This window comes from Anomaloglossus baeobatrachus, chromosome 3 (genome assembly GCF_048569485.1).
Source record: "Anomaloglossus baeobatrachus isolate aAnoBae1 chromosome 3, aAnoBae1.hap1, whole genome shotgun sequence".
Taxonomy (NCBI): Eukaryota; Metazoa; Chordata; class Amphibia; order Anura; family Aromobatidae; genus Anomaloglossus; species Anomaloglossus baeobatrachus.
This window is the reverse complement of record NC_134355.1, coordinates 286,750,522-286,778,410: the sequence shown is the minus strand read 5'-3', so window position 1 is coordinate 286,778,410 and position 27,889 is coordinate 286,750,522. Positions and strand designations below refer to the sequence as shown.

The 27,889-nt window shown below is 43.4% G+C and overlaps 1 protein-coding gene across 6 annotated transcripts in view; it reads left to right on the top strand.

Moving 5' to 3' along the window:
* Window positions 1-27,889, top strand: part of LAMA2 (laminin subunit alpha 2) — a 1,231,414-nt gene that overhangs the window by 1,036,541 nt on the left and 166,984 nt on the right. For all 6 annotated transcript variants that reach the window (XM_075339908.1, XM_075339907.1, XM_075339906.1 and 3 more), the window contains 3 exons: window positions 1,102-1,218; window positions 15,194-15,357; window positions 23,499-23,637. In XM_075339908.1, the coding sequence (XP_075196023.1) occupies window positions 1,102-1,218; window positions 15,194-15,357; window positions 23,499-23,637 (420 nt within the window). The remainder of the gene's footprint in view (window positions 1-1,101; window positions 1,219-15,193; window positions 15,358-23,498; window positions 23,638-27,889) is intronic.

Below are 27,889 nucleotides of genomic sequence, written 5' to 3'. Positions count from 1 at the left end.
AAAGTAGCTGAAGTACAGCAGAGTAACTTCAGTAATGTTAACAGGCGAATCACGAGGGGGCAAAGAGTAGTCAAACAGTCAGAGTTTAGCCAGGAAAGTCAAGTCACTGCAAAGGGAGGATCAATATCAAAGTCAGAAAGCAGAACTGAGTCAGAAGCTGGGAGATCAGGTATGCAGAGGAAAACCCAAATAACTGACAGGAGAGGGAAGTCAGGGACTGTGACAGGGAGACGAACGGGGGTGAGTCAAAGTCAGTACACAGTTGCAGGGAGGCAGAACAGATTGGGAACATTCACCAGAGCCAGTATACACGCTGCAAGGCAGAAATATCACTGGCACTGGGCCATAGGTAGAGAGGCAAGATATAGCATCCTGGGATCCAGAACGAGGCAAGGGAAGTTAACGACATGACCAGGCCAGAGCTGGGTGTAACCAGCAGCAGGGAAAAGCCAGCCTGGATCATGACACCAGGCCCAATAGTAATTAACAAGCTAATAGCGGCTAAAAATCGGTTGATTATTTAGCTCTCATCATTCATAATGAATCATGATATAAGCCATTGAAGCTCCAAATTATTAAAAGTGAACAACCTTTGGCCTCCCAAACATGTTTCACCACACTGACGTCATCAGGGGGAATGAGGCACACAAAAAAAATGAATTGAGTAAAGATGGACATGGTCAACCTCTACTCCAGTTAATGTCGATTAGACAGCCAGGAATAGCCAAGCACAGCACTCAGCTTTCTCCAGCAAGGAATGGTGTGTATATTCGCATGCACATCTCTGTGTGATTCAAGAAAACCAGTCCTATGGGGGGGAGGGGGGGGCTTTAACACAGTGGTTTTCTTACTTTTTTCCCAAGCATTTAAGATGTGTACATGATGTGTGATTATCATATAAAGATAGGAATAGTTTAACTTTTATAGTTAGTAGCTTACTTGAAATTTGCCTGTCTAAAATTGTGACATAAATAATAATCAGACTGCATTTTATTAGTAATCAACCAAAGAGTTGTCTACCTTTTTCTTTCAATTGTAACCATGACAGTGTATTTATATTAGGATTTTTCCTACTTTGATGTTATGCGTTATCTATTTTAGGGCCATAAGCAAACTGTTGAAAAAGGCAAGAAAGAGACTGAGAACACGTTAAGCGAATCTGACGACATTATGACAGAAGTCAACAACTTAGCACAAAACATTAATGAAGCAGAAAATGTGAGTAAAAACCACTGTATGCCGTAAACCTCCTGAACCGCTGAAATTTAAAGAGCGGTTTTACACTAAAGCAAACAGGTTTGGAGTAGTCAAGTGTAAGCTGTTACAGAGATCAGAGCAAGCATGAAGTGATGTATAATTCCAGCTACTAAATCTCTGTCTTCAATAGACAGACACAAAAGTCATTCTCTCCAGGAATTTACTCAACTGTTAACCTGGAGAGTACAACTTAATGTATCTCAATATAAACCTAAAATAATCAATGTGAACTGCAGGTGAGAGTTCAGAATCTACTCTTGTCAACTTATGGTGAGGGCCCAGGATCCATTCATGCCAACTTCTGGTGAGGCTCAGGATCCACTCATGTCAACCTTAAGTGACAGCTAAGGATCAAATCATGATAACCCCTAGTGACAGCTTAGAATCCATTCATGTGGCCCAAAATGGTACCAATAAAAACTCTATTTCATCCTGCAACAAATAAGTCCTCCCATGACTCTATAAACTATAGCCTTCAAAATTTGGTGATGCAAAAAACTTTTATTTTGTAAAAAAATAAGTATTTTTAAGGGTATAGTTCCACTTGCGTTTTGCACGGAGGATAAATCCGATAAAACATCTGATTACACTTGCACCAGTGCAAAACTAAGGGACAGTGTCCATCTGCGATTGATTTCTCATGCCATAACAGCATGCAGAATGAATCGCAGCATGCTGCACTTGGCAGCGATTCTCAACTAATGCACCCCCATATAAGTCTATGGGAACGCGTGAAACATTGCACTGCACTTGCATGTAATCCGACTGCAGTGTAATGTATGCACAAACAGGCAGTGGAGGAGATGAGGAGAAAGTGCTCCCTCCCTCTCCTCCGCAGCTGAGATGCGATCGCAAGATTGCATCACAGTCGAATGACCCTTGTCTGACGCTCGCAGCAGATGGTCATTAGCATATCGCTTCCAATGCCGAGTAAGTGGAACCGTACCCTTAGTGTGATAGTAGCCACACCTAAAAAAACTATACAAATCTGGCATTACTGTAATCCCATCACTTTTACCAATGCATAAAAAATAATAATAATAAAGCCAATTTTTCACCTGCTATTAATTAGTTCATTTAGTAGGGTTAAGCTCACATTTATCCTGCTCTCAACGCTGAGCACTTATATTGGGGTTTATTGTAAATCTCTGAAAAACATTAATCAGACAAAATTCCCAAAGTAATATGTACTGTAGTGAGGCAAAAGGAGTCAACTTGAATTCCTATCTGGCCAGTGGTCTGGCAGTGTCCATTTTTTAGGAGTCTTTTTACACATGTACAAAAGTGCAGTCAACAAGAGATTTGTGCACCTTTATAAAGAAAGACACAGCTGAACAAGGGCCAAATAGAGTCCAGAGTATGTCTGCTGCCTCATTAAAATGAATGGATTCATTGTGGGTTTCACCTGAGTCGCGTATCTCAGAAATGTAGATACAGACCCTAATGTATGCACTCAGCATAGACCACAGAATAGTTGAACTGATCCAAAATGTTCTGTACGTCAAATTGCCACCAAATAGCATTCAACTCAGCACTCACAAAAAAACTCCCCACTCAGGTCCATCTTTTGTTAATGGAAATATAAGCGGCTTCTACATTACTGGTAGCACAAAGGTTCTGGAAAATTGCCATGGCTTCACTCCAGCAAACTCTGCACTCCTGAATTCAAATGCCCCCCTCCCTTCTGAGCACTTCATTGATATTTTCCAGAAACAAAATCGTCACTAAACCCGTAGATGAATTCCCAGACAGGGCCGCCACTAGGAATTTCAGGGCTCCATACTGGCAAAATTTTGGGTCCCTCTTGAGACTCCACTCAGGCTCCACTCCAGCTCCATCTCCACCCCTCAAACCTTCCACACTCTCACCACCATGTGTGGAAAAACGTATGTGTGTGTGTGTATATATATATATATATATATACACACACAGTCATGGCCAAAAGTGTTAGCACCCTTGAAGTTGTTCCGGAAAATGACCAATTCCCTTAGAGAATTAATAATACACCCCCTACACCGTCCCTCTCCATAATATCTCTCCCCCACTGCCCCTATGTATAATATTCCCCCTCACACACTGCCATTCAGTGTACCCCCACACGATGCCCTATGTATAATATCCCCACACACACTGCCCCCTGTGTATAATATCCCTCACACACACACTGCCCCATGTATAATATCCCCACACACCCACTGCCCCTCAGTAGAATATACCCACACAATGCCCCTGTGTATAATATTCACACACACTGTTCCTCTGTATAATATCCCCCACACACTTCTCCTCTGTATAATATCCCCCACACTGCTTCTCAGTATAATATCCCCCCCCACACACACACACACACACACACACACACACACACACACACACTGCACCATGTATAATTCCCCCCCCCGCAAACTGCCCCTCAGTAAATATACCCACACAATGCCCCTGTGTATAATATTCACACACACTGTTCCTCTGTATAATATTCCCACACACACTGCTCCTCTGTATAATATCCCCCCCACACACTGCACCTCAGTATATTATCCCCCACACACTGCTCTTCAGCATAATATCCCCCCACACACTGCTCCTCAGTATATCCCTCCACACACTATTTCTCTGTATAATATCCCACACACACAAGACCTCTCTGCATAATATCACCTCCACACACTGCTCCTCTGTATAATATCCCCACACACACTGCTCCTCTGTATAATATTCCCACACACTGCTCCTCTGTATAATAATATCCCCCACACACACTGCTCGTCTGTATAATATCCCCACACCCACACTGCTCCTCAGTATAACATCTCCCACATACACTGCTCCTCTATATAATATCCTCCCACACACTACTCCTCTGTATAATATCACCCACACACAATGCCCCTTTGTATAATATCACCCACTCACAATGCCCCTTTGTATAATATACCCCACACATACTGCTCCTCTGTATTATATCCTCCCACACACAGTTCCTCTGTATAATATCCTCTCCAAACACACTACTCCTCTGTATAATATCCCCACACACACACACTGCTCCTCAGTATAATATCCCCACATGTAGACTGCTCATCTGTAAATACCCACACACACACTGCCCATCTATATAATATCCCACACACACTGCCCCTCTGTATAATATCCCACACACATTGCAACTCTGTATAATATCCACCCACACAATGACCCACCAGGGACTGTAGTCAGCTGGCGCACCCACCACCTGGTGCTGCAGTCAGCAGGCGCATTCACCACCCGGGGTTGCAGTCAGCGGGTGCACCCACCATCTGGGGCTGCAGTCAGCGGATGCACCCACCAACTGGGGTTGCAGTCAGCGGGCGCACCCACCACCTGGGGCTGCCATCAGCAGGTGCCCACCAGCACCCGGGGCTCAAGCCAGCGGCCCTCCCACCACCCAGGGCTGGAGTCAGTGGGTGCCCTCACCACCCTGAGATGTGCTCAGTGGGTGCCCACCACCACTCGGGGCTAGAGTCAGTGGGTGCCTCCACCACCTGGGGCTAGAATCAGAGGGTGCCCTCACCACCCTGGGCTGCACTCAGCAAGTGCCCCGACCACAGGGGCTGGAGTCAGTGGGACCCCCACTATCCCTGATGATCTTCAGCTCATGGAGCGCCTACTTCTCCCCATTGGATGCCGCATCATCACCACCTCCACGTTGCTCGCAGCACTGTGATGAGGTGCAGAGTAATGACCTCATCACGCAGGGCCGCAGGATGATGCACCGCCTCCCTGCTCTGCTCCACTCACAGTGCTTCCTACCACATGGCTAATTTGCATACGATGTCCTAGAAGGACTTCGCACGCACCTTAGTCATGTGTGCAGTAGTGGCTGAAGCGACCCCTCTGCTGCGGCGGCTGTGACTGAGGCTCAGTAAAGTTGCTGGGCCCAGGTGGTTAGGGGCTACAAAAAGTTGAGCAATTAACCTGGGCCCGGCCGGTCCCCCCTCTCTTCACTAGGCCCGGTACACCAGTCACACTAGTAATGCCCTGATGGTGGCCCTATTCCCAGAGGGCTGTAATTCTCGTACATGGTCACTTTAGGGGGTTTCTGCTATTCTGGCATTGAGGGTCTCTGCAAATTTAGTCCGCAAACTATTCAAGGAAAATCTGTGCTTCAAAAATGGTGCTCCTTCCCTTCCAAGTAGAGATGAGTGAACCTGAGGTTCAGTTATGGAACTGAACACCAGCTAAAAAACACAGGGCTTGGATTCAGAGTTCGGATGCTTTAGGCGCAAACTTAACTTGCACAAGCAACGCTATCCTCAGGTACGCTTGGTGCTCAGCCCTGTGCAAGCCGTTTGCACTGTTTGAATTTCATCCCCCCAAAAAAATTTGAAAATACCCGACTAACCTCCCTCGGAAGTGATCTGCCTATGGCTGGCTGTATGGAGGCAGAGACTCAAACTGCCAATCAGTGTTTCCGAAGGTTCGGTCCCGTAGAAATTCGGATCATTTGCTGCCAGCAAATTGAATCTCCAAACGTTCGCTTATCCTTACTTACGAGCCCAGCAGTGTAGCCAAACAGTACTGTACAGTCACACGTGGGATACTGCCACGTTCAGGATAAATTGTGTAACACGTTACGAAACATTTTGTTTAATTATTCCCCTTGTGGACATTGGAAATCTGATGTTTAAACAACATTTTAGTGGTAAAAAAGTAATTATTTTTTCTTCACCCCAAAAATTAAAAATTTGATGACAAACCTGTAATGTTAATATGCTCGTTGCAACCCTAGATTAATTCATTGGGAGGGTAAAGGGGTCTTTACACCCTGCGATATCGCTAATGATTTATTGTCGGGGTCACGTCATTAGTGATGCACATCCAGCGTCCTTAGCGACATCGCAGCGTCTAACACGTATGAGCGATCTTAAATGATCGCAAAAACAGGCAAAAATCGTTGATTTTGGAGAAGTCGTTCTAAAACCAAATATCGTTGCTTGTTTATTAGCAATGTTGTTCCTTGTTCCTGCGGCATCACACATCGCTGTGTGTGGCACCGCAAAAGCGACGAACATCTCCTTACCTCCGTCCACCGGCAATGAAGAAGGAAGGAGGTGGGCGACATGTTACGGCCGCTCATCTCCGCCCCTCCTCTGCTATAGGACGGCTGCCGTGTGATGTTGCTGTGATGCTACACGACCTACCCCCTTAAAAAGGAGGCAGATCGGTGGCCAGAGCAACGTCGCTGACCAGGTATGTGCGTGTGACGCTGCCGTAGAGATAATGTTCGCTATGGCAGCGATCACACAATATCACATGTACGACAGGGGTGTGTTACGGTTGCTGTGGCACTGGAGTCTATGTCCAGATTTCTTGCTACTGCACATGTGCAAGCGCTGGAGACTAAGGCGGGCTCTGCACGTTGCAACATCGGTAACAATGTGTTACCGATGCTGCAGCGATAGTCCCGCCCCCGTCGCACGTTCGATATATAGTGAAAGCTGCCGTAGCGATTATTATCGCTACGGCAGCTTTACACGCACATACCTGCCGTGCGACGTCCCTCTGGCCGGCGACCCGCCTCCTTCCTTAGGGGGCGGGTCGTGCGGCGTCACAGTGACGTCACACGGCAGGCGGCCAATTGAAGTGGAGGGGCGGAGATGAGCAGGATGTAAACATCCCGCCCACCTCCGTCCTTCTCATTGCAGCCGGGAGGCAGGTAAGGTGAAGTTCCTCGCTCCTGCGGCTTCACACACAGCGATGTGTGCTGCCGCAGGAGCAAGGAACTACATCGTACCTGTCACTCCCCCGGCATTATGGAAATGTCGGAGGCTGCAGCGATGATACGATGACGACGATTTTGCGCTCGTTCATCGTATCATCTAGGATTTACACACTACGACATCGCAAGTGACGCCGGATGTGCGTCACTTTCGATTTGACCCCACCGACATCGCACCTGCGATGTCGTATTGTGCAAAGCCCGCCTTAGTCCTATCTTGGAGCCATTGCACATGTGCGGGTGACATCATCGCTGACACGAGGTCACATGTCTCTGACACCTTCTATGCCGATTGGTCGCTGGTCATGTGCTTGTGACGCTTTGATCGGTGATAGGCCAGCGTGACGTCATTCCTGTCGTTCTGGCAGCGGATTGGCTCTGGTGTCCTCCATCTTGGATGAGGCACAGAGTCTATATAAGACCCTGACGCACGCCGCACGGCGCTCAGTCCTCTTGGTTCATGCATGAGAGTAGACGCTCTGTGCACATTCCTCTAGGCATCTCTCTGTCTATGCTAGGTGAGCGCTACTGGCAGGGTAGCGTTCTTATACCTTACAGCTTCGGCTGCAGTCCGTATCCTTACCTCTTAGGGGAGCGGACATAGGCAGGTGCCTGAGGCACATGGTCCGGTTGGGCCTTGTGATTCTACTCGTAGGTGGACGTTGCCGCTAGGGTAACGTTCCTTATACTGCGTCTGGCAGTTGTTCGTATCCTCGCACACTAGGGGAGCGAACAGAGGTAGGAGCTTTGTGCGGCTTATGCTGCTGTCTGTCTCTTTTGCACCACTAGAAGAGCGGACCTAGGCAGGTGCCATATCTAGTGGTTCGTGTCCTCGCACACTAGTGGAGCGAATGCAGGTAGGAGCTTTGTGCGGCTTACGCTGCTGTCCATCTCTTTTGCACCACTAGAAGAGCGGACCTAGGCAGGTGCCATATCTAGTGGTTCGTGTCCTCGCACACTAGTGGAGCGAACGCAGGTAGGAGCTTTGTGCGGCTTACGCTGCTGTCCGTCTCCTGGCACCACTAGAGGAACAGACCTAGGTAGGTGCCATTTCACACTCACTGCTTTTGTCTCTGTGATCATTAACAGAGACCATTCCACACACCCTCCAAGTAAGGGAGGAATTGCCTTATTTACTAATTATATTCCTCTGTGAGTTTAACAGAGGTATTGCACTCTGCCATAGTCTGCAGCAGAGTCTTTGCACGGTGGACCCTGACTGTCTGAAATTCCTTTAGGTGTTATTATCAGACAGCCCCCCGTAACATTAGGACTGAGCCAAGGGTCTGGAAGTTATGGCAGAATATCAGCAGTTACACTGTTACATACAAGTACTTGAGTCGCGGCTCAAGAGTATAGAGGATAAACCTCAGACCATGGTGACATCTGCACATGATCCTCGTCTTGCTCTGCCAAACAGATGTCGTGGTTTCATTAGTCAGTGTCAGATACACCTAGAGGTCAACTCTTCTCGCTTCTCTACGGAGAGGTCCAGAGTAGGCTTTATCATCTCCTTACTTCAGGACAAAGCCTTAGAATGGGCGACTCCCCTATGGGAGCGCTCTGATGTGGTTACTCTGAGACATCAAGACTTTCTTGATTCTCTTAAGGCGGTATTCATGGGTTCGCAGGTTACCCATGATGCGGCTCTGAAACTGTTAGATCTGTCTCAGGGTTCGTTATCCACTAGTTCTTATGCTATTGCTTTTAGAACTCTGGTGGCAGAACTAGATTGGCCAGAGAAGGTGTTGATTCCTATCTTCTGGAGAGGGTTGGCAGGCTATGTCAAGGATGCTCTTGCTACTCGTGAGGTCCCTGCTTCTATGGAGGACTTAATCCCAGTAGCAACGAGGATCGACGTACGCCATAGGGAACGTAGACTCGAGGTCTCTTCCTCACGCCCTAAGCTTCGGGCTATTCCAGTTGTTGAGGGTCCACTACCATCTTCCTCAGCATCTGAAACATCTCCCACTCCTATGGAGTTAGGTCATACGTCCTCCAGACTGCGCAAGTCTGGTCCTCCTATATGTTACGTATGTCGTCAGCCTGGGCACTATGCCAACAAGTGTGTCCTAGCCGTCAGGGAAACTCCCAGGCCTAGTAACCATTAGAGGGGGGTTACTAGAGACGTCTTCTGCACCCTGTAAGTGTAGTATACCAGGTCAGCTCTCATTCTCTGAGACTACATGGCCTATTATGGCTTTTATGGATTCCGGAGCTGACGGGACTTTTGTGTCCTCAGGATTTGTAAAGAGACACAATATTCCCTCTATCATGTTAAAGGCGCCGATTCCTGTCCGTGTTGTTAATGGGACTATGTTGTCTGACTCCATTACATTGAGGACAGTTCCCTTGCGCTTTTCCCTGTCTCAGGGTCACATAGAGGAGATTTCTTTTCTTGTTTTGCCTGAGGGTGTAGACGACGTTCTTCTGGGTCTCCCATGGCTTCGGACCCATGCTCCTCTAATTGACTGGGAGTCAGAAAGCATTATTAGTTGGGGTTCGAAATGTCAGTTCTGATGTCTTCCCTTACCACCTAAGGTCGTGGCGGTTGCATAAACTGATCTCTCTCCCATACCTACACCCTATTTGGATTTCGCTGACGTGTTCTCCAAACAGGGTGCTGAGGTTCTTCCACCCCATAGGCCGTATGACTGTGCCATAGACCTTATCCCAGGTTCGGTTCCACCTAAGGACAGGGTTTACCCCCTGTCAATACCTGAGTCTGAGGCCATGTCGACCTATATAAGAGAGAGTTTAGAGAAGGGGTTCATTCGGAAGTCTGTCTCTCCCGCGGGAGCTGGGTTTTTCTTTGTTCGGAAGAAAGAGGGTGATTTGCGTCCCTGCATAGATTACAGGGGTCTCAACGCAATCACGATAAAGAACAAATACCCATTACCTTTAATTTCGGAGCTCTTTGACAGACTGAGGGGAGCTCAGGTTTTTACGAAGTTGAATCTGCGGGGTGCGTATAACTTGGTACGAATTCGAGAGGGTGACGAATGGAAGACCGCTTTTAACACCCGAGACGGTCACTATGAATACCTCGCCATGCCTTTTGGTTTATGTAATGCACCCGCAGTATTTCAGGACTTCGTAAACAATGTGTTCAGGGATTTACTGTTATCCTCCGTCGTGGTGTATCTGGACGACATCCTGATTTTTTCTCCTGATCTGGAGACTCATCGTCAGGATGTCGTTCGTGTCCTTTCCCGTTTAAGGGAGCACTCTTTGTTTGCTAAACTCGAAAAATGTGTATTCGAGCAGTCATCCTTGCCTTTTTTGGGCTACATTATCTCACAAGAGGGTCTGGCTATGGATCCTGCGAAGCTCTCTGCTGTCCTGGAATGGTCCGAACCTCATTCCTTGAAGGCGGTGCAACGCTTCTTAGGATTCATAAATTATTACAGGCAGTTCATACCCCATTTCTCTACTTTGGTGGCCCCTTTGGTGGCCTTGACTAAGAAAGGTGCTAATCCAAAAGTCTGGTCTACTGAGACATCCCAGGCTTTTGAGGCAATAAAAAGACACTTTTCAACTGCTCCCGTTCTTCAAAGACCCGATGAGAATAAGCCCTTCCTCTTGGAGGTTGATGCCTCTTCAGTGGGTGCTGGTGCGGTCTTGTATCAAAAGAACGGTGCAGGTAGAAAAAGCCTGTGTTTCTTCTTTGCTAAAACCTTTTCACCGGCAGAGAGAAACTATACCATTGGGGATAGGGAACTGCTCGCCCTGAGATTAGCCTTGGAGGAGTGGCGTCACTTGCTGGAAGAAGCGAAACATCCTTTCCAGGTCTATACAGACCATAAGAATCTGACGTACTTACAAACTGCTCAGCGTCTGAATCCTCGCCAAGCCCGCTGGTCCTTGTTTTTCTCCCGCTTTCACTTCTCCATCAACTATCTGGGAGTAAGAATAACAAGGCAGACGCCCTGTCTCGCTCTATGGTTTCTACCCAGGAAGAGATTGATGAACCTCGTCTTATCCTTCCCTCCAGGGTTTTTCATACGCTCTCCCCTGTGACGTTAGACCAAATCCCACCGGGCAAGACCTTTGTTCCGCCGGATCGACAGAATGATATACTGTAGTGGGCCCACACCTCAAAGGTGGGTGGGCATTTTGGTATTAGGCGGACACGAGAGTTACTGGAGAGGTGGTATTGGTGGCCACACTTAGCCAGCCACGTCAAGAGATATGTCGGTTCCTGCTACTCGTGTGCTCGCAACCGTCCATTACGGCAGAGACCGGCTGGGCTCTTGCATCCTTTACCAGTGCCAGATAGACCATGGGAGGTGGTAGGCATGGACTTTGTGGGTGATCTTCCGTGTTCACAGGGACATAGATTTGTGTGGGTCATTACGGACCATTTCTCCCGGATGGTTCATCTCGTACCGTTATCGAGAATTTCATCTTCCAGGGTACTAGCCAAACTATTCCTCAAGCATGTCTTTAGGCTTCACGGGATGCCAGATCGTATCATTTGTGATAGAGGCCCGCAATTTGCTTCCCGTTTCTGGCGAGATCTTTGTAGACTTCTGCAAATTGAGTTGAATCTCTCTTCGGCATACCATCCGGAGATCAATGGTTTGGTTGAGCGTACCAATCAATCCATGATTATATACCTTCGACACTTTGTTGCTGAGAACCACGATAACTGGTCCTCCCTCCTACCCTGGGCAGAATTTGCCCTTAACAATTCGCTGGCTGAGGCCACTGGGCAGACACCGTTCGCACTCAATAATGGGCAACACCCTAGGGTACCGGTACCGTTTCCTGCTGCTGCACCTCCTCCTCTTGTGGCCGACTGGGCAACTAATGCCAGAGAGGTTTGGCATCGGACTCAAGAGTCGATCCAAGCAGCTAAGGACCGTATGAAGACGGTGTCCGATCAGTTTCGTCGCCCAGCTCCTGTCTTTTCTCCAGGGGACTTTGTGTGTCTCTCTGCAAAACACGTGAAACTTACAGTGAGCTCTGTCAAATTTGCTCCTCGCTTCCTGGGTCCTTATGAGGTTCTTCGACAGGTAAATCCTGTAGTCTACCAATTGAAGTTACCCGTCCATCTTAGGATCCATGACAAATTCCATGTTTCACTGCTAAAGCCGGCAATTTTACCTCACGCTCATGAAGTGCACTCTCCTGCCTCTGATTCCTCTCGCTCTAGCTATGAGGTACGAGCCATAGTTGGTTCTAAGATGGTTAGAGGGCGCAGGTTCTTCTTGATAGATTGGGAGGGCTACGGCCCGGAACATCGCTCTTGGGAGCCTGAGGAGGCTGTCCATGCTCCCGACTTAGTTGCCGATTACCTGCGTCGCCGGGAGGGGGGCCCTTGAGGGGGAGGTACTGTTACGGTTGCTGTGGCACTGGAGTCTATGTCCAGATTTCTTGCTACTGCACATGTGCGAGCACTGGAGACTATGTCCAGATTTCTTGCTACTGCACATGTGCAAGCGCTGGAGACTAAGTCCTATCTTGGAGCCATTGCACATGTGCGGGTGACATCATCGCTGACACGAGGTCACATGTCTCTAACACCTTCTATGCCGATTGGCCGCTGGTCATATGCTTGTGACATTGTGACACGTGGTCACATGTTTCTGACACCTTCTATGCCGATTGGTCGCTGGTCATGTGCTTGTGACGCTTTGATCGGTGATAGGCCAGCGTGACGTCATTCCTGTCGTTCTGGCAGCGGATTGGCTCTGGTGTCCTCCATCTTGGATGAGGCACAGAGTCTATATAAGACCCTGACACACGCCGCACGGCGCTCAGTCCTCTTGGTTCATGCATGAGAGTAGACGCTCTGTGCACGTTCCTCTAGGCATCTCTCTGTCTATGCTAGGTGAGCGCTACCGGCAGGGTAGCGTCCTTATACCTTACAGCTTCGGCTGCAGTCCGTATCCTTACCTCTTAGGGGAGCGGACATAGGCAGGTGCCTGAGGCACATGGTCCGGCTGGGCCTTGTGATTCTACTCGTAGGTGGACGTTGCCGCTAGGGTAACGTTCCTTATACTGCGTCTGGCAGTTGTTCGTATCCTCGCACACTAGGGGAGCGAACAGAGGTAGGAGCTTTGTGCGGCTTATGCTGCTGTCTGTCTCTTTTGCACCACTAGAAGAGCGGACCTAGGCAGGTGCCATATCTAGTGGTTCGTGTCCTTGCACACTAGTGGAGCGAACGCAGGTAGGAGCTTTGTGCGGCTTACGCTGCTGTCCGTCTCTTTTGCACCACTAGAAGAGCGGACCTAGGCAGGTGCCATATCTAGTGGTTCGTGTCCTCGCACACTAGTGGAGCGAACGCAGGTAGGAGCTTTGTGCGGCTTATGCTGCTGTCCGTCTCTTTTGCACCACTAGAAGAGCGGACCTAGGCAGGTGCCATATCTAGTGGTTCGTGTCCTCGCACACTAGTGGAGCGAACGCAGGTAGGAGCTTTGTGCGGCTTATGCTGCTGTCCGTCTCCTGGCACCACTAGAGTAACGGACCTAGGTAGGTACCATTTCACACTCACTGCTTTTGTCTCTGTGATCATTAACAGAGACCATTCCACACACCCTCCAAGTAAGGGAGGAATTGCCTTATTTACTAATTATATTCCTCTGTGAGTTTAACAGAGGTATTGCACTCTGCCATAGTCTGCAGCAGAGTCTTTGCACGGTGGACCCTGACTGTCTGATATTCCTTTAGGTGTTATTATCAGACAGCCCCCCCGTAACAGGGTGGGTGCTATCGCGCTCGACATCGCTAGCCGATGCTAGGGATGTCTTAGCATGTAAAGCCCGCTTAAATTTGTAATATGGGCTCACTTGTGGAGGTTCTGCTGTTTTGACACCTCAGTTATGTACTCAAGAAAAATTACTCAACACAGACTTTGTTGTCAAATTTTTAATTAATATTCCATATAAAAATTAAAATCTTGGGGATAAAAAAACATTTTAGGGAAAAAAAGTAATTATTCTTTCTTTCCCTCTATATAAATTTATTGAGGGATGTACTTTGTAAAATGGGGTCACTTATGGGAGTCTGCTTTTCTGGCATGTCAGGGGCTCTGCCAATGTAATGTCACCCCCCCATCCATTCCAACTTAATCTGAACTCCAATATGGTACTCCTTCTATTTAGAGCTTTGCACTTTGCACAATTCCTCAAAAGTAGTTTTCGACCACTTTTGTTTACCGCAGGAGAACTTGTGTAACAAATTTTATGGTCATTTTTCTAATATTGCACTTTTTGAAAATTAAAACTTTGATGCCAAAAATAAATTTTAGTGGAAAAATGGGAATTTTGTTATGGGAATGGGAATGGGAATTATGTTTACAGCCCAATGTTATATAATTTTGTGAATCACCTAAGGGTAAAATATACTCAATACACCTCAAAATTAATTCCTTGAGAGATGTAGTTTTCAGAATGTGTTCACTTTTTGGGGAGTTTCTGCTGTTTTAGGATGTCAGGGAATCTTTCAATGTGATATGTCTTCCTATTCCAGCCAAAATGACACTCCAAAATTCAAATAGAATGTCCTCACTTCCGAGCCTTGCAATGTGCCCAAACAGTAGTTTTCCGTTACACTCGGGGTGTCTGTGTACCCAAGAGAAATTGAACAGCAAATTCTTATGTCCATTTCCCCCAGTTACCTTTTTAACAGCGAAAATATTTGGGGTTAAAGTAACATTTTTGTGGCAAAAATGCATTTTTCCATTTTTACAGCTTAGCGTTATAAATCTCTCTGAAGCACTTGTAGGATCAAGGAGCTCATCAGACATATAAATAATTTTCTTAAGTGGTCTAGTTTCCAAAATTTGTGGAAATATCCACTGTTTAGGCACATCAGAGGCTATGCAAATGCGACATGGCGTTTACTATCTATTCAAAACAGATTTGCTCTTTCCCTTTCAAGCCCTGCCGTGCATGCAAGCAGTAGGTTTCTATTACATAGGGGATATCAGCATACTGAGGAGAAATTGAATTTGAGTATTGTCCTAAATATACTACTTACATGGAGTACAATATGTCACCAAAAAATAAAAAATATTCTCAGTATCACTGGGATTCGTTGAAGATTTTCAAACTTATTACGTCATAAATTGACACTAGTCAGAATTGAAAAAGGTGGCCTAGTTAGGAAGGTAAAAACAGGATCTGGAGTGAAGGGGTTAATAAATTATATCAAATTCATGTTTGACAGGAATTGATGGATATGAATAAAGAGCTTCCGCAATTGGGTGAAAGACTAAGAGCAAAAATAAGCAATCTCAGTGATGAGATCCAAACGAGAAACCTTCCAGAGCAAATACTCCAGGCTGAACTTCATGCAGCCCAGCTTAATGATTCTTCTGCAAAGCTTGATGGGTGAGTAGAAGCAAAGTTCAAGAAGTACCTACAAATAATGTAAACCAATGAATATGTTGGATCCCTGTGCTCTAGGTAAGGAATATAGTTACATAGTTACTCAGGTTGAAAAGTTGTGTGAAGCAGAACCTGGAAAGTCAGTTAATCTGGAGATAAGAGGTTAATCGTCAGGTAATAGCATTCTCAACCTGCTCAGCATCGGCAATGGAGAAGAAAATTAACTTTATTCCTCCTGGCAACATTTGGCTTTGATTGATAGTGGTGGCTTTGGCGCAGCTTCAGTCACCACAGTGTATAGTGAGCGGTGGCTGTAATCGTGTTCCTGGTACTGACTCACAGCTAGTTCACTTTAAGTGGGTTGTTCAATGAAAACAATTTATCATCTATTCACATGATCCAGGATAAATTGTTGATCTGTTTGCTGAGTGTCCCCGTCAATAGGACCTAGATTATTTTCTTTTCCGACAAGGAACTTTTATCTCTGTTACAAAATGGAACAACAGGCCAAATGCTTGCCCATCCCTCCATTCATTCACTATGCTGGTATGCTGGAAATAGTTGAGCGTGGCATTTGGTAGCACCGTAGGGAATTAATAGATCAGTAGTTGATCATATGCATTGCCGCTCCATTATAGTGGGGTTCAAAGCTCTCTATTCTGTAGATTGCTTTACAAATCAAATTCCTTATTAACCAACAAGCTGTCAACTATCCTGTGGATAGGTGATAACTAAAGATGAGTGAACCTAAGGTTTGATTTTCGAACCGAACAACAACTTGAAAAAATCAAGGTTCAAGTTCGCATTTAGCTCACCGGCGTGAGATAGGGCAGCTATATTTTCTGCTCTGCCCACAATATGGAAGAGCGAACTGCGCCTGCGCGATCAAACATAACTGCACAGGTGCGAGATTTGAAAATACAACGAGGATGATGATAGAGGCGTCATCACGTCAATCAAGAAAGGGGGACGACGAACAGCGGCGGGAGGGGGGACAGGAGCAGAAAATTAGCATGCCCATCTGAGCCCCACAGGTAATTAACATACGTGGCGGTCATGCTTTGTAAACTTATTTTTGGGGTCTGGAAGGGGAGTCAGGGAACAAGGTGCACCTTCATAGAATGCAGCCCAGGAGCTGCAGAAGGTGACACTTGTAGTTTAATAGTAAAAACTGGTGACAGGTTCCCTTTAATGCAACATAAAAGTCATCTGAGAGTAATACCAACAATGGACATACTCGTTATCTCCTACAGAGAGGAGGTAAGCCTGTCAAAACATTTCCTTATTGAGAGACTTCTAATCTGTTTCCAGATAAACTAGCAATATCCTATTTGTAGGTCTTCCATTTACTTATGAAATATACCATGTGTGTCATAATTAAGTATTTAAATTAAAATATGCTAAACCAATACACCTTCAGCCTTATGTGGTCATTGCTGGCCTGTTGCACTTCAATTAAAATGATTACAGCATTTGCAAAGCTTTCATCTGCCTTGTACATTAATGCATTCTGATAATACCAGATACGAGCACATCTCTCTTTATATTAAACATTGTAGCTGGCTAGCATTCAAGGTAAAACACAGAGCGGCAGTGCCACCTGCCTGTGTATCAGTTACGTACTTGTCCAGCTCAATGTCAAACCTGCAGAGCTCAGCAAGCTGCAAAGTCTTTATCAACACACTGCCAGAATACTACAGAACTAAATTAAAAATTGTGTAAACTGCAGAGATTTGATAAAGTTTAAACAATCTAATATATAAAGCTGAGTGAATGTGTGTGTGTGTGTGTGTGTGTGTGTGCGTGTGTGTGTGTGTGTTTGTCCGCTAAAGGCATCCACTACAACGCATTTACAATCACGAAATTTTGCTCAGACATCTCATGTGACCCAGGGAACGACATAAACTATGTTTTGACAGGAAAATTTAACCCCGCGCTTTACAGTTACTCTCTAAAAAACATGCCTCCATTAAAGTAAATGGAGCCTGGAACTACTGGTTTTAATAGCAGCTGTGATTGATTGTTATAGGAACAAAAGACATTGTTAGTATAAGAAGCTTATGTGTGAGGTAATATGATGTCGGTGGAGAGACAGCTAGAGAGAGAGACAGAGAGACAGAGACACAGATAGAGAGAGACAGACAGGGAAAGAGACAGAGACAGACAGACAGACAGACAAACAGTGAAAGAGTCAGACAGACAATGAAAGAGACAGACAGACAGATGGTGAAAGAGACAGACAGAGACAGATGGTGAAAGAGACAGACAGAGACAGACGATGAAAGACAGAGACAGACGGTGAAAGAGACAGACGGTGAAAGAGACAGACGGTGAAAGAGACAGACGGGGAAAGAGACAGACGGGGAAAGAGACAGACAGGGAAAGAGACAGACGGTGAAAGAGACAGACGGTGAAAGAAACAGACGGTGAAAGAGACAGACAGTGAAAGAGACAGACGGTGAAAGAGACAGACGGTGAAAGAGACAGACGGTGAAAGAGACAGATGGTGAAAGAGACAGACGGGGAAAGAGACAGACGGGGAAAGAGACAGACGGGGAAAGAGACAGACGGGGAAAGAGACAGACGGGGAAAGAGACAGACGGGGAAAGAGACAGACGGTGAAAGAGACAGACAGGGAACCAGACAGAAAGACAGTTACTATCCCGGGAATGCCCGGATACTACAGCTAGTATTATATAATATACAGTCATCACCTAAAGTTATGCCACCTCTAAATTTGTTCCAAAAAATTAATTGTTTCTCCCAAAAGATTATTGCACTTACACATGTTTTGTCATACACATGTTAATTTTCTTTGTGTGTATTGGAAAACACACAAAAAAACACAGAGAATAAAGGCAGATTGGACATAATTTCATACCCTCCCTCCACAAATTGGCTGGAAAAAAATGTTAGCACCTTCAACTTAATATTAGGTTGCACACTCCTTGAAATAAATAACTGCAAACAATCACTTCCTATAAACATCCAGCTTCTTATATCTCTAAACTAGGATTTTGGACCACTTTCTGTTGCAAACTGCTCCAGGTCTCTCATATTTGAAGGCTGCCTTCTCCCAACAGCAATTTTAAGATCTCTCTACAGGTGTTCAAGAGGATTTAGATCGAGATTCATTGCTGGCGACTTGAGAACTTTCCATTGCTTTGTTTCCATTCATTTCTGGGTGCTTCTTAAAGTATGTTTGAGGTCATTGTCCTGCTGGAAGACCCATGAACTTGGACATAAGCCCAGCTTTCTAACACTGGGCATTATATTGCAATCCAAATCCTTATGGCAATCTTCAGATTTCATGATGTCTTGCACACAGCCAAGGCACCCCAGTGCCAGAGGCAGCAAGACAACCCCAAAACATCTTTGAACCTCCACCATATTTGATTGCAGGTACTATGTTCTTATCTTTGTAGGCCTCATTCCATTTTCAGTAAACAGTAGAATTATTTGCTTTACCAAAAAGCTCTATCTTGGTCCCATCTTTCCACAAGACGCATTGTCAGAAAAATTTTAGCTTACTCATTACATTTTGGCAAACTACAGTCTTTCTTTTTTGTCTCTGTGTCAGCAGTGGGTTCCTCTTGAGTCTCCTCCATAGCATTTAATTTCATTCAAATTTTCAGCTTAAATTTTTGGAACTTCACTGCGGTTGTAAACATCTTTATTATGTTGAGAACAGTGGACAAAGGATCATCAAGATCTGTGCAGATGGACATATAACCTTCAGATTCTTGATATTTTTCAACAATTTTAGTTCACAAATCTTCAGGCAATTGTCTTCTTTATGTTCTCCATGCGTAGTATGGCTCACACAGACATGCAATGCAAAGATTAAGTCAACTTGTTCACTTTTTATCTGGTTTCAGGTGTTATTTTCATATTGCCCACACCTTTTTACTTGCCACAGATGAGTTTGAAACAAAGTTGTTTACCAACAATTATTGAAAGGTGTCAACAATTTTGTCTGGACCATTTTTGGGGTTTTGTGCAAAATTATGACCAATTTGCATTTCTTTCTCTTTTTTTGGATTGTTCCAATGAACAAAAATATAATACACATGTCTATGACAAAATATGTGCAATTACAATAATGTTCTTGGAGAAACACTTAATTTTCTGGAGCAATTTCTAGTCTACCAACACTTTTTCCCATCACTGTAAATACACTACCGGGGCTCATTTAGACATCCCCCCATTCACCTTTTGTGTCTCCCCTATTTCCTCATAGACTGTAAGCTTACGAGCAGGGCCCTCACTCCTCCTGGTATCTTAATTTTGTTATTTTGTATTGTCTCATATTGTCTGTATGTGTCCCCTCTTAATTGTAAAGCGCTGCGGAATATGTTGGCGCTATAGAAATAAAACTTATTATTATTATTATAATACACAATTATTTTACAAATTTTAAAAAAAAAAAAAAGCAGTTTATCAGATTTTCACCAGTTTCCTCAGTGTGTCAAGTTTTACCATCAGATTTCTATCATTTTTTCTTGTAGGAAAAAAATGGAGGTTTCTTAAACATCTCCTATTAAGCAATCCATGAAAAACAGACAGCACACAGGTGGCAAAAAGATCATGTCTGATTTTTGTTTCAGTGACCCAAAGATTTGCATTGGCGAGTTTCATCTGAGACTTGGATCAAAGATGGACATTTCTCCATTTTTAATACAGACTGTTCAGCCTTTAAAATATGCGGACATGTGAGCCGCCCCATAGATTATAATAGGGACAAGCACTTTTGTAAAAAATATAGATGAAACTCTTGTGCAAAAAATTAATGTCTAAATGAACCCTAAATGAAATACATACAGTTAGGTCCAGAACTATTTGGACAGTGACACAATTTTCGCGAGTTGGGCTCTGCATGCCACCACATTGGATTTGAAATGAAACCTCTACAACAGAATTCAAGTGCAGATTGTAACGTTTAATTTGAAGGTTTGAACAAAAATATCTGATAGAAATTGTAGGAATTGTCACATTTCTTTACAAACACTCCACATTTTAGGAGGTCAAAAGTAATTGGACAAATAAACCAAACCCAAACAAAATATTTTTATTTTCAATATATTGTTGCGAATCCTTTGGAGGCAATTACTGCCTTAAGTCTGGAACCCATGGACATCACCAAAAGCTGGGTTTCCTCCTTCTTAATGCTTTTCCAGGCCTTTACAGCCGCAGCCTTCAGGTCTTGCTTGTTTGTGGGTCTTTCCGTCTTAAGTCTGGATTTGAGCAAGTGAAATGCATGCTCAATTGGGTTAAGATCTGGTGATTGACTTGGCCATTGCAGAATGTTCCACTTTTTTGCACTCATGAACTCCTGGGTAGCTTTGGCTGTATGCTTGGGGTCATCTGTACTATGAAGCGCCGTCCGATCAACTTTGCGGCATTTGGCTGAATCTGGGCTGAAAGTATATCCCGGTACACTTCAGAATTCATCCGGCTACTCTTGTCTGCTGTTATGTCATCAATAAACACAAGTGACCCAGTGCCATTAAAAGCCATGCATGCCCATGCCATCACGTTGCGTCCACCATGTTTTACAGAGGATGTGGTGTGCCTTGGATCATGTGCCGTTCCCTTTCTTCTCCAAACTTTTTTCTTCCCATCATTCTGGTACAGGTTGATCTTTGTCTCATCTGTCCATAGAATACTTTTCCAGAACTGAGCTGGCTTCATGAGGTGTTTTTCAGCAAATTTTACTCTGGCCTGTCTATTTTTGGAATTGATGAATGGTTTGCATCTAGATGTGAACCCTTTGTATTTACTTTCATGGAGTCTTCTCTTTACTGTTGACTTAGAGACAGATACACCTACTTCACTGAGAGTGTTTTGGACTTCAGTTGATGTTGTGAACGGGTTCTTCTTCACCAAAGAAAGTATGCGGCGATCATCCACCACTGTTGTCATCCGTGGACGCCCAGGCCTTTTTGAGTTCCCAAGCTCACCAGTCAATTCCTTTTTTCTCAGAATGTACCCGACTGTTGATTTTGCTACTCCAAGCATGTCTGCTATCTCTCTGATGGATTTTTTCTTTTTTTCAGCCTCAGGATGTTCTGCTTCACCTCAATTGAGAGTTCCTTAGCCCGCATGTTGTCTGGTCACAGCAACAGCTTCCAAATGCAAAACCACACACCTGTAATCAACCCCAGACCTTTTAACTACTTCATTGATTACAGGTTAACGAGGGAGACGCCTTCAAGGTTAATTGCAGCCCTTAGAGTCCCTTGTCCAATTACTTTTGGTCCCTTTAAAAAGAGGAGGCTATGCATTACAGAGCTATGATTCCTAAACCCTTTCTCCGATTTGGATGTGAAAACTCTCATATTGCAGCTGGGAGTGTGCACTTTCAGCCCACATTATATATATAATTGTATTTCTGAACATGTTTTTGTAAACAGCTAAAATAACAAAACTTGTGTCACTGTCCAAATATTTCTGGACCTAACTGTAACTGTATGGATGACTAGATGGATAGATAGATAGATAGATAGATGGATGGATGGATGGATGGATGGATGGATGGATGGATGGACGGACGGACGGACGGACGGATAGATAGATAGATAGATAGATAGATACGCTGCAGACTGCATACTTTCCACTCAGACTTGCTTGCTGACCTCATACAATCCACCATGCATTTATTCTTATATTACCACTCTGCCTAACAAGCTCTTTGTACAGTAAAAGTGATTGCTGTGAATGGCACAGGAAGGTTGTTAAACATTTATTTCCAATATGCTAATTAGTTTCAGACTAGTTGAGGGGGCATTGATTTCCTAGGTTGATTGTTACTTTTATCATGTTATGTCCAAGTGCCGTGAAGCCAAGAAACATACTTCCAGCTGCATAGGAACGCTAACAAAAAATTATCAAAGTCGCGTAAAAGCGCTAAAGTTGCAGTGAGGCAGTGGTCACCCTGGATCTTGCAAATCATTTTATCACGTCCACAGGAGAGCGGTAAAATGAGTAGTAGGTTGACTAGTCTGTGGAAAACAATGCCTCCTTAAACCTTTATATTGGAAATCTATTTTAACAGGATGTTAATGTGTCAGATTCCTTTTAGATATCTATGTATTGTCCAAAAATATATATATCAATCCTAATTAAAAAAACATGATTTTGACTTAAAAATAGATGTCTTTGCCTTTGCATAATCCATACCCTATGAAACCAGTTAGGCAAAATGTGGAATAACTGTTGTTTTAGTTAGTCAGTATAGTGTCAATTATCTTCTGCATAGAACACCAATTGCAAAAATCCCAAATATGTTTGTATTTTAGCCCAAAATACATATTTAGGTAAAAAGATATCCATGTCCTTTAGAGTATGATCGCAAACATATCCAATTATTATCATGGATATTCACTTTTGAATGTTGAATGTACAGTTTTTGATATGATTTTACATGCAAAAAAACCCCTCATCTTGGTGATAGAGAATATTATGGCAGGACATAGTCTATTAATGTATACCTGTATACCCTGGAATTGATGCATGAAAATAATATTTTGTCTACACAGGGCTGATATAATAAATTAAGAATCACACACCCATTTTATGCGTTAGAGTTGTTGCACTATAAGGCTATGTTCACACACTGCGTTTTTTACCTGCGTTTTGGGTCCGTTTTTGCTGCAGAAATTTCTTGAGAAATTCTTGTAACCTTTCTGCAGACATTCCCCAGCAAAGCCTATGGCAAAAAAAATTAGCTGTGCACACACTGCGTTTTTTTCTTAAGAAAATTCTTTCAGTAGATTTTCTTAAGAAAAAGAATGAGCATGTCACTTCTTTTCTGCAGCTAACTGCGTTTTTTGCCATAGATAATTGGCACAATAACGCAGGGAGCAACCAGCGGTAAAAACGCACCAAAAACGCACCGAAAACGCACCAAAAACGCACCGAAAACGCGGCAAAAACGCAGGTGCGTTTTTGGTGCGTTTTTTAACGCAGGTGCACTAATCCTTCACTCTTAAGAAATTTCTTAAGAAATTTCTTAAGAAAAATCATTTTTCTAGTGTGAACATAGCCTAAATGTGTTTTGCCATGACTTTAGCAATTTATTATTTTACCATCAATTCATTTCTATACCATGTATATTTGTTTTTAACATTCCTATCTTTTCACAGAATCCTTGCTGAAGCTAAAAACCTCTCATTTAATGCTACTGTAGCTTTCAAGGCATACAGCAATATCAAGGACTTTATCGACAGTGCAGAGGACATTGCGAAAGAGGGCAAAGCCAAAGCCAATGAAGCAGTAGAGCTGGTAAGCATAAAGAAGTTTTAAGTATCACATAAATGTTAGGAGAGAATTGGGATTTTTGAGACTCAACATTTTTTTAAAGCAAATTGTTACGAATCGGCGGCGCCGTAGCCACAAGCAGCCTGCTGCGGTTCCTGTTATGCCCAGGCCGCTGTTTTTGGCTGTGCCTCGGGTCATCCAGCTGGCTGCTTCCTCCTCCATGTCTAAGTTTGGAGAGGCGGCTAGTGCGCATGCGTGTGCCAAATTACCCCAGCCAGAGCCTTAGTCCAGTGTCTCACCTAGTGGGCATGCTCAGCCTGATTGTGCCATTTCTGAGGCTAAAGGCCCCGTTACACGCTATGATTTATCTGACGATATGTCGTTGGGGTCAAGGTTTTCGTGATACACTTCCGTCGTCGTTAGCGACGTCGTTGCGTGTGACACCTACGAGCGACTCCGAACCATCTTAAAAATAGCGAAAATCGTTGATCGTTGACACGTCGTTCAGTTTCAAAATATTGTTGGTCATTTCGAAAGCAGCAGACATATTGCTACGTTTGACACCCTGCCAACGACGAACAACATCATTAGTGAGTCCGTCATCAATGATGAGCAATGCTCCACGCCTCCTCCACTCTGATTGGTGGTACCAACTGCGTTCTGATTTGGCAGGCATGGTTGATAAGGCAGACACAAAGTTTCATTGACGTCCTTTGTGCCTGCCCCTGACCTCTGGGAATCTTCAACCTTTTTTCTATTTTTTTTTAACAACATATTCGTCAGCAGGTTCTGATGGGTAATGCTTTTTAAGTACAGCAACAAGCTGCAAATATGCGTCTTTTTTTGCAGCTTGTTGCTGTATTTGCTAATTTTATCCTCCACAAAAAGGTAGTGTCCGGTGCTTTTTGATAAACTCCCTTATGAATGAATCAATTGGGGCCCAGACATCTGTAAAAGGTAAAACAAAAAAAAAATAAAAAAAAAACAACCTTAAAAAAAATAAAAAGAAAAAAGCATACCTTGGAGAAGACAGAAAGGCGTAAAGGATACCACACACACAAAACATCACGCGTGCGGCATTGGTGGTTGCGTCACACGGGGCAGCCTTTTATTTCACAGACAAACAATCATGTAACAGAAAACCGGAGGAGATTCTGACAGTATGGAAGTTGGGGCGTGGAGAGGGCGAGGCAATCACATGCCAGGGTGTATGCTATGGACAATTATACGCCTCTGTAATTGCTGGAATCGTTGAGAGGAATGCTGTGTGACGGTGTCCACATGACCGCCTTGGTCAAACAATATATCCCTGAACGATGTAGCATCGTTTGTGAGATGGGTACGTGTGACCACCACAAAACGACCTATGAGTCATAAAATCTTCAGAGCACCTGGTGCCAACATAGCTAAAACAGCGCTGGTGTAGGTGGTGACCATAGGGTATTTTTATTGTACATTGGTAAATATAGTATTTAAAAAGGGGTTGTCCGAGAGGTGGATGACCCTAATAGGGTCCATTTACACAGCAAGATGGTCGTTATTGAGCATTCTTAGGAATGTTGGTTTTGCAGCATAAAAAGGCTGCCTAGTATCAAATGAACAAGCAAAATGCTTGTTTGTTGGGTGAAATGATATGTGAACTGATCTCTGAACAAATGATCAGTGTTCTCAATAATGCATCATACTGAATAAATAGGTCCTGAGCTGATAAGAAAAATAGCTGCCTAAGTGCACTCATAATCTAAATCATTCACCACACATAGTTAGAGTATTCTTCCCATTAAACATTCTTTTAAACATTTGCCAATTCACAAGCAACTTGCTCATTTGTGGTCGCTTAGTGCCGCCAGTTGGTTTGTTTAAATGAACTATAATGCTGTATTAGCATTATAGAGCTTGACTTGGTTTGGATTAAGCCCACAGAATGTTATACACATCTTTTTGGGGCAATTAAAGTATTTTCAATTCAAAACAAAAAGTTGGAAAAATGTAGAAAAATTTTTTGCTAGCTTGCGAACTTGAATTTCAAAGAATTGGCTCATCTCTGAACAATACTAATGATTTTAAATGTGCTGGTAAACAGTTTGCAACCCTATAAAGGGCTTTGGCGTAATGTGCAAATTATATTAGAAACTACTGTCACTATTTATGAAATCAATTAAGTGATAAATCTTTAGCAATCTTAAAACTATAATGAGAACTAACATTGTCCAGTCCTAACCGGAATCATATATGATTCATTTGAATAGGGCTGAGCTGTGATACCAGACAAAGCCTATGGACAGGAGCAGAGATGAGTGTACCTGTGGAAGATCATTTCAATGAGTACAACTGGACTTGATCAAGTCAAAGTTCGGTTTGGGACCCGGATTTGAACTGAAGCCTAATGAAAGTCACTAATTGGCAGTTCGGGTCTCTGTCCCCATTCAGTCAGCCATGAATAGAGCACTTCTGGGGCTAGGTGGGCGGTATTTTTCCATTTTTTTTCGGGTGTGCACACTACATCCGAGCATGTTGTTACTACCCACAGTACATGACCTTCAAACACTACAAGCAGCTCACACTGGGCTGAGGACTGAGCATACCCAACCACAGCAATGCTCGTGTGCGTGGTTTGCATACGTAAAGTACACAAACTCCGGATCCAAACTCTGTTTTTTTTTGTAAAGTCTATGTTTGGTACGAAAACTGAACACCAAACCTCGCGGTCACTCATCTCTAGACAGGTGTCATAATATTTTTAGGTGAAAATAAACTTTTTTAATTGTTAAAACTTTGTCTCATATATTCTAAAAAAAATACATAATGGATATTGTTTATGTAAAATATGTAAATGTTGGAATAAACTAGCATATCAATTACTTGTATTTTAATGACATGTTCACCCCCCGTAATAGAAATGTTAGTTTTCAATGTTTAGCCTTTCCGATTTCTTTCTCAGTTTCTGGCCGTTTTAGACATTTTCTTTGTTTGCAATATTCATATTACTGCATGCAAATGTGACCTTTCTAGGCTGTTATTTTGATTGTACTGTATCTAATGGCCCTCCAAACCCAGGATAGCTTGATAGTTTGTAAAATGTCCAAACTAAGATTAATCTGTATTCACATTCTATACAACTTCATTTTGCACAAGCTCAATTATTTTCAGCAAAAAATACATTTTTTATTATTTTATGGTTTTAGGTTCTGATTATGAAGTTAATATCATAGACTATTCCTAAATTAATCTTTAGAGCATTCGCATCATAATGAGCATGGCATTGCAGAGTTAGCATTGTAATTTTTTTACATAATTAATGTTTCACATTGTTAGTAGCAAACAGGAAAAAAAGATACCAAAAGAAAAATGTTCTAGCACTGAAATTCTTGTTTAAAATAAATTGAAAAAACAACTAAACTTCTTCAATATGGATGTGTTATGTTTTGTTAGGTTAAAATATTATTTATTTTTTTTGTTTTTTTTGTCACATTGCATATTTAATAGATTAATAGTCCATCCCTCTGGCAAAAATGAGTATAAATGAGTCAGAGAATTACAAATCATTTGGAAGTATTTTTAAGAAGCCCAAGGCCAATAACTTCATGGGAAACATTTATATGAAAAGAAGCAAAAGAGATTAAAATCCATGTTATTTTATACTTGATTTCAATGTGATGAGAAGTTAGTGTTGAAGACCACCATGGTGGAGAATATGTCATTCAAAACATCATGTGTCTTTTTCATTGTATCTTTAAATACAGTTTAGTTAAATTACAGACAGAGAAGAAAAGATAATGTTCTGGAAAGGAAAATGTTTTAGGAAATTAAAGTAGAGTGTAAAAGAATTGAAAACGTAAATGATTTATTAAAGTCTATTCAAAAGATATTCACAGCCCTGTCAATCATTGGATAAGCCATTACAGAAGGAACTGGCTCCATTCTAATGATAGTACACAATTTTTAACCTGCTACTAATCTGCTGAAACTAAACTCTTTTAAAAGGATCTCATGGCAGATCTTTTTAGAATCTGTTCCTAATCGTATTGACTTTTGAATGTTAGCCAGATTTCTGTTCTTTTTATTCTGAGACACATGATCCAGATTACGCAAGTGGTCCCTTATAGGGAACCAATCACCAAGATTTTCCTATATAAACTCTATCCAGTACTATACTGGCACTATCATGCTGATTCTATACATACCATTAGTTGTCAGATTGGAGGGATAGTTTTTGAAATACAGGCAATTAAAGTCACAGAAATGTAAAGCTTATTGATTAGCAACAGCTGCTGAA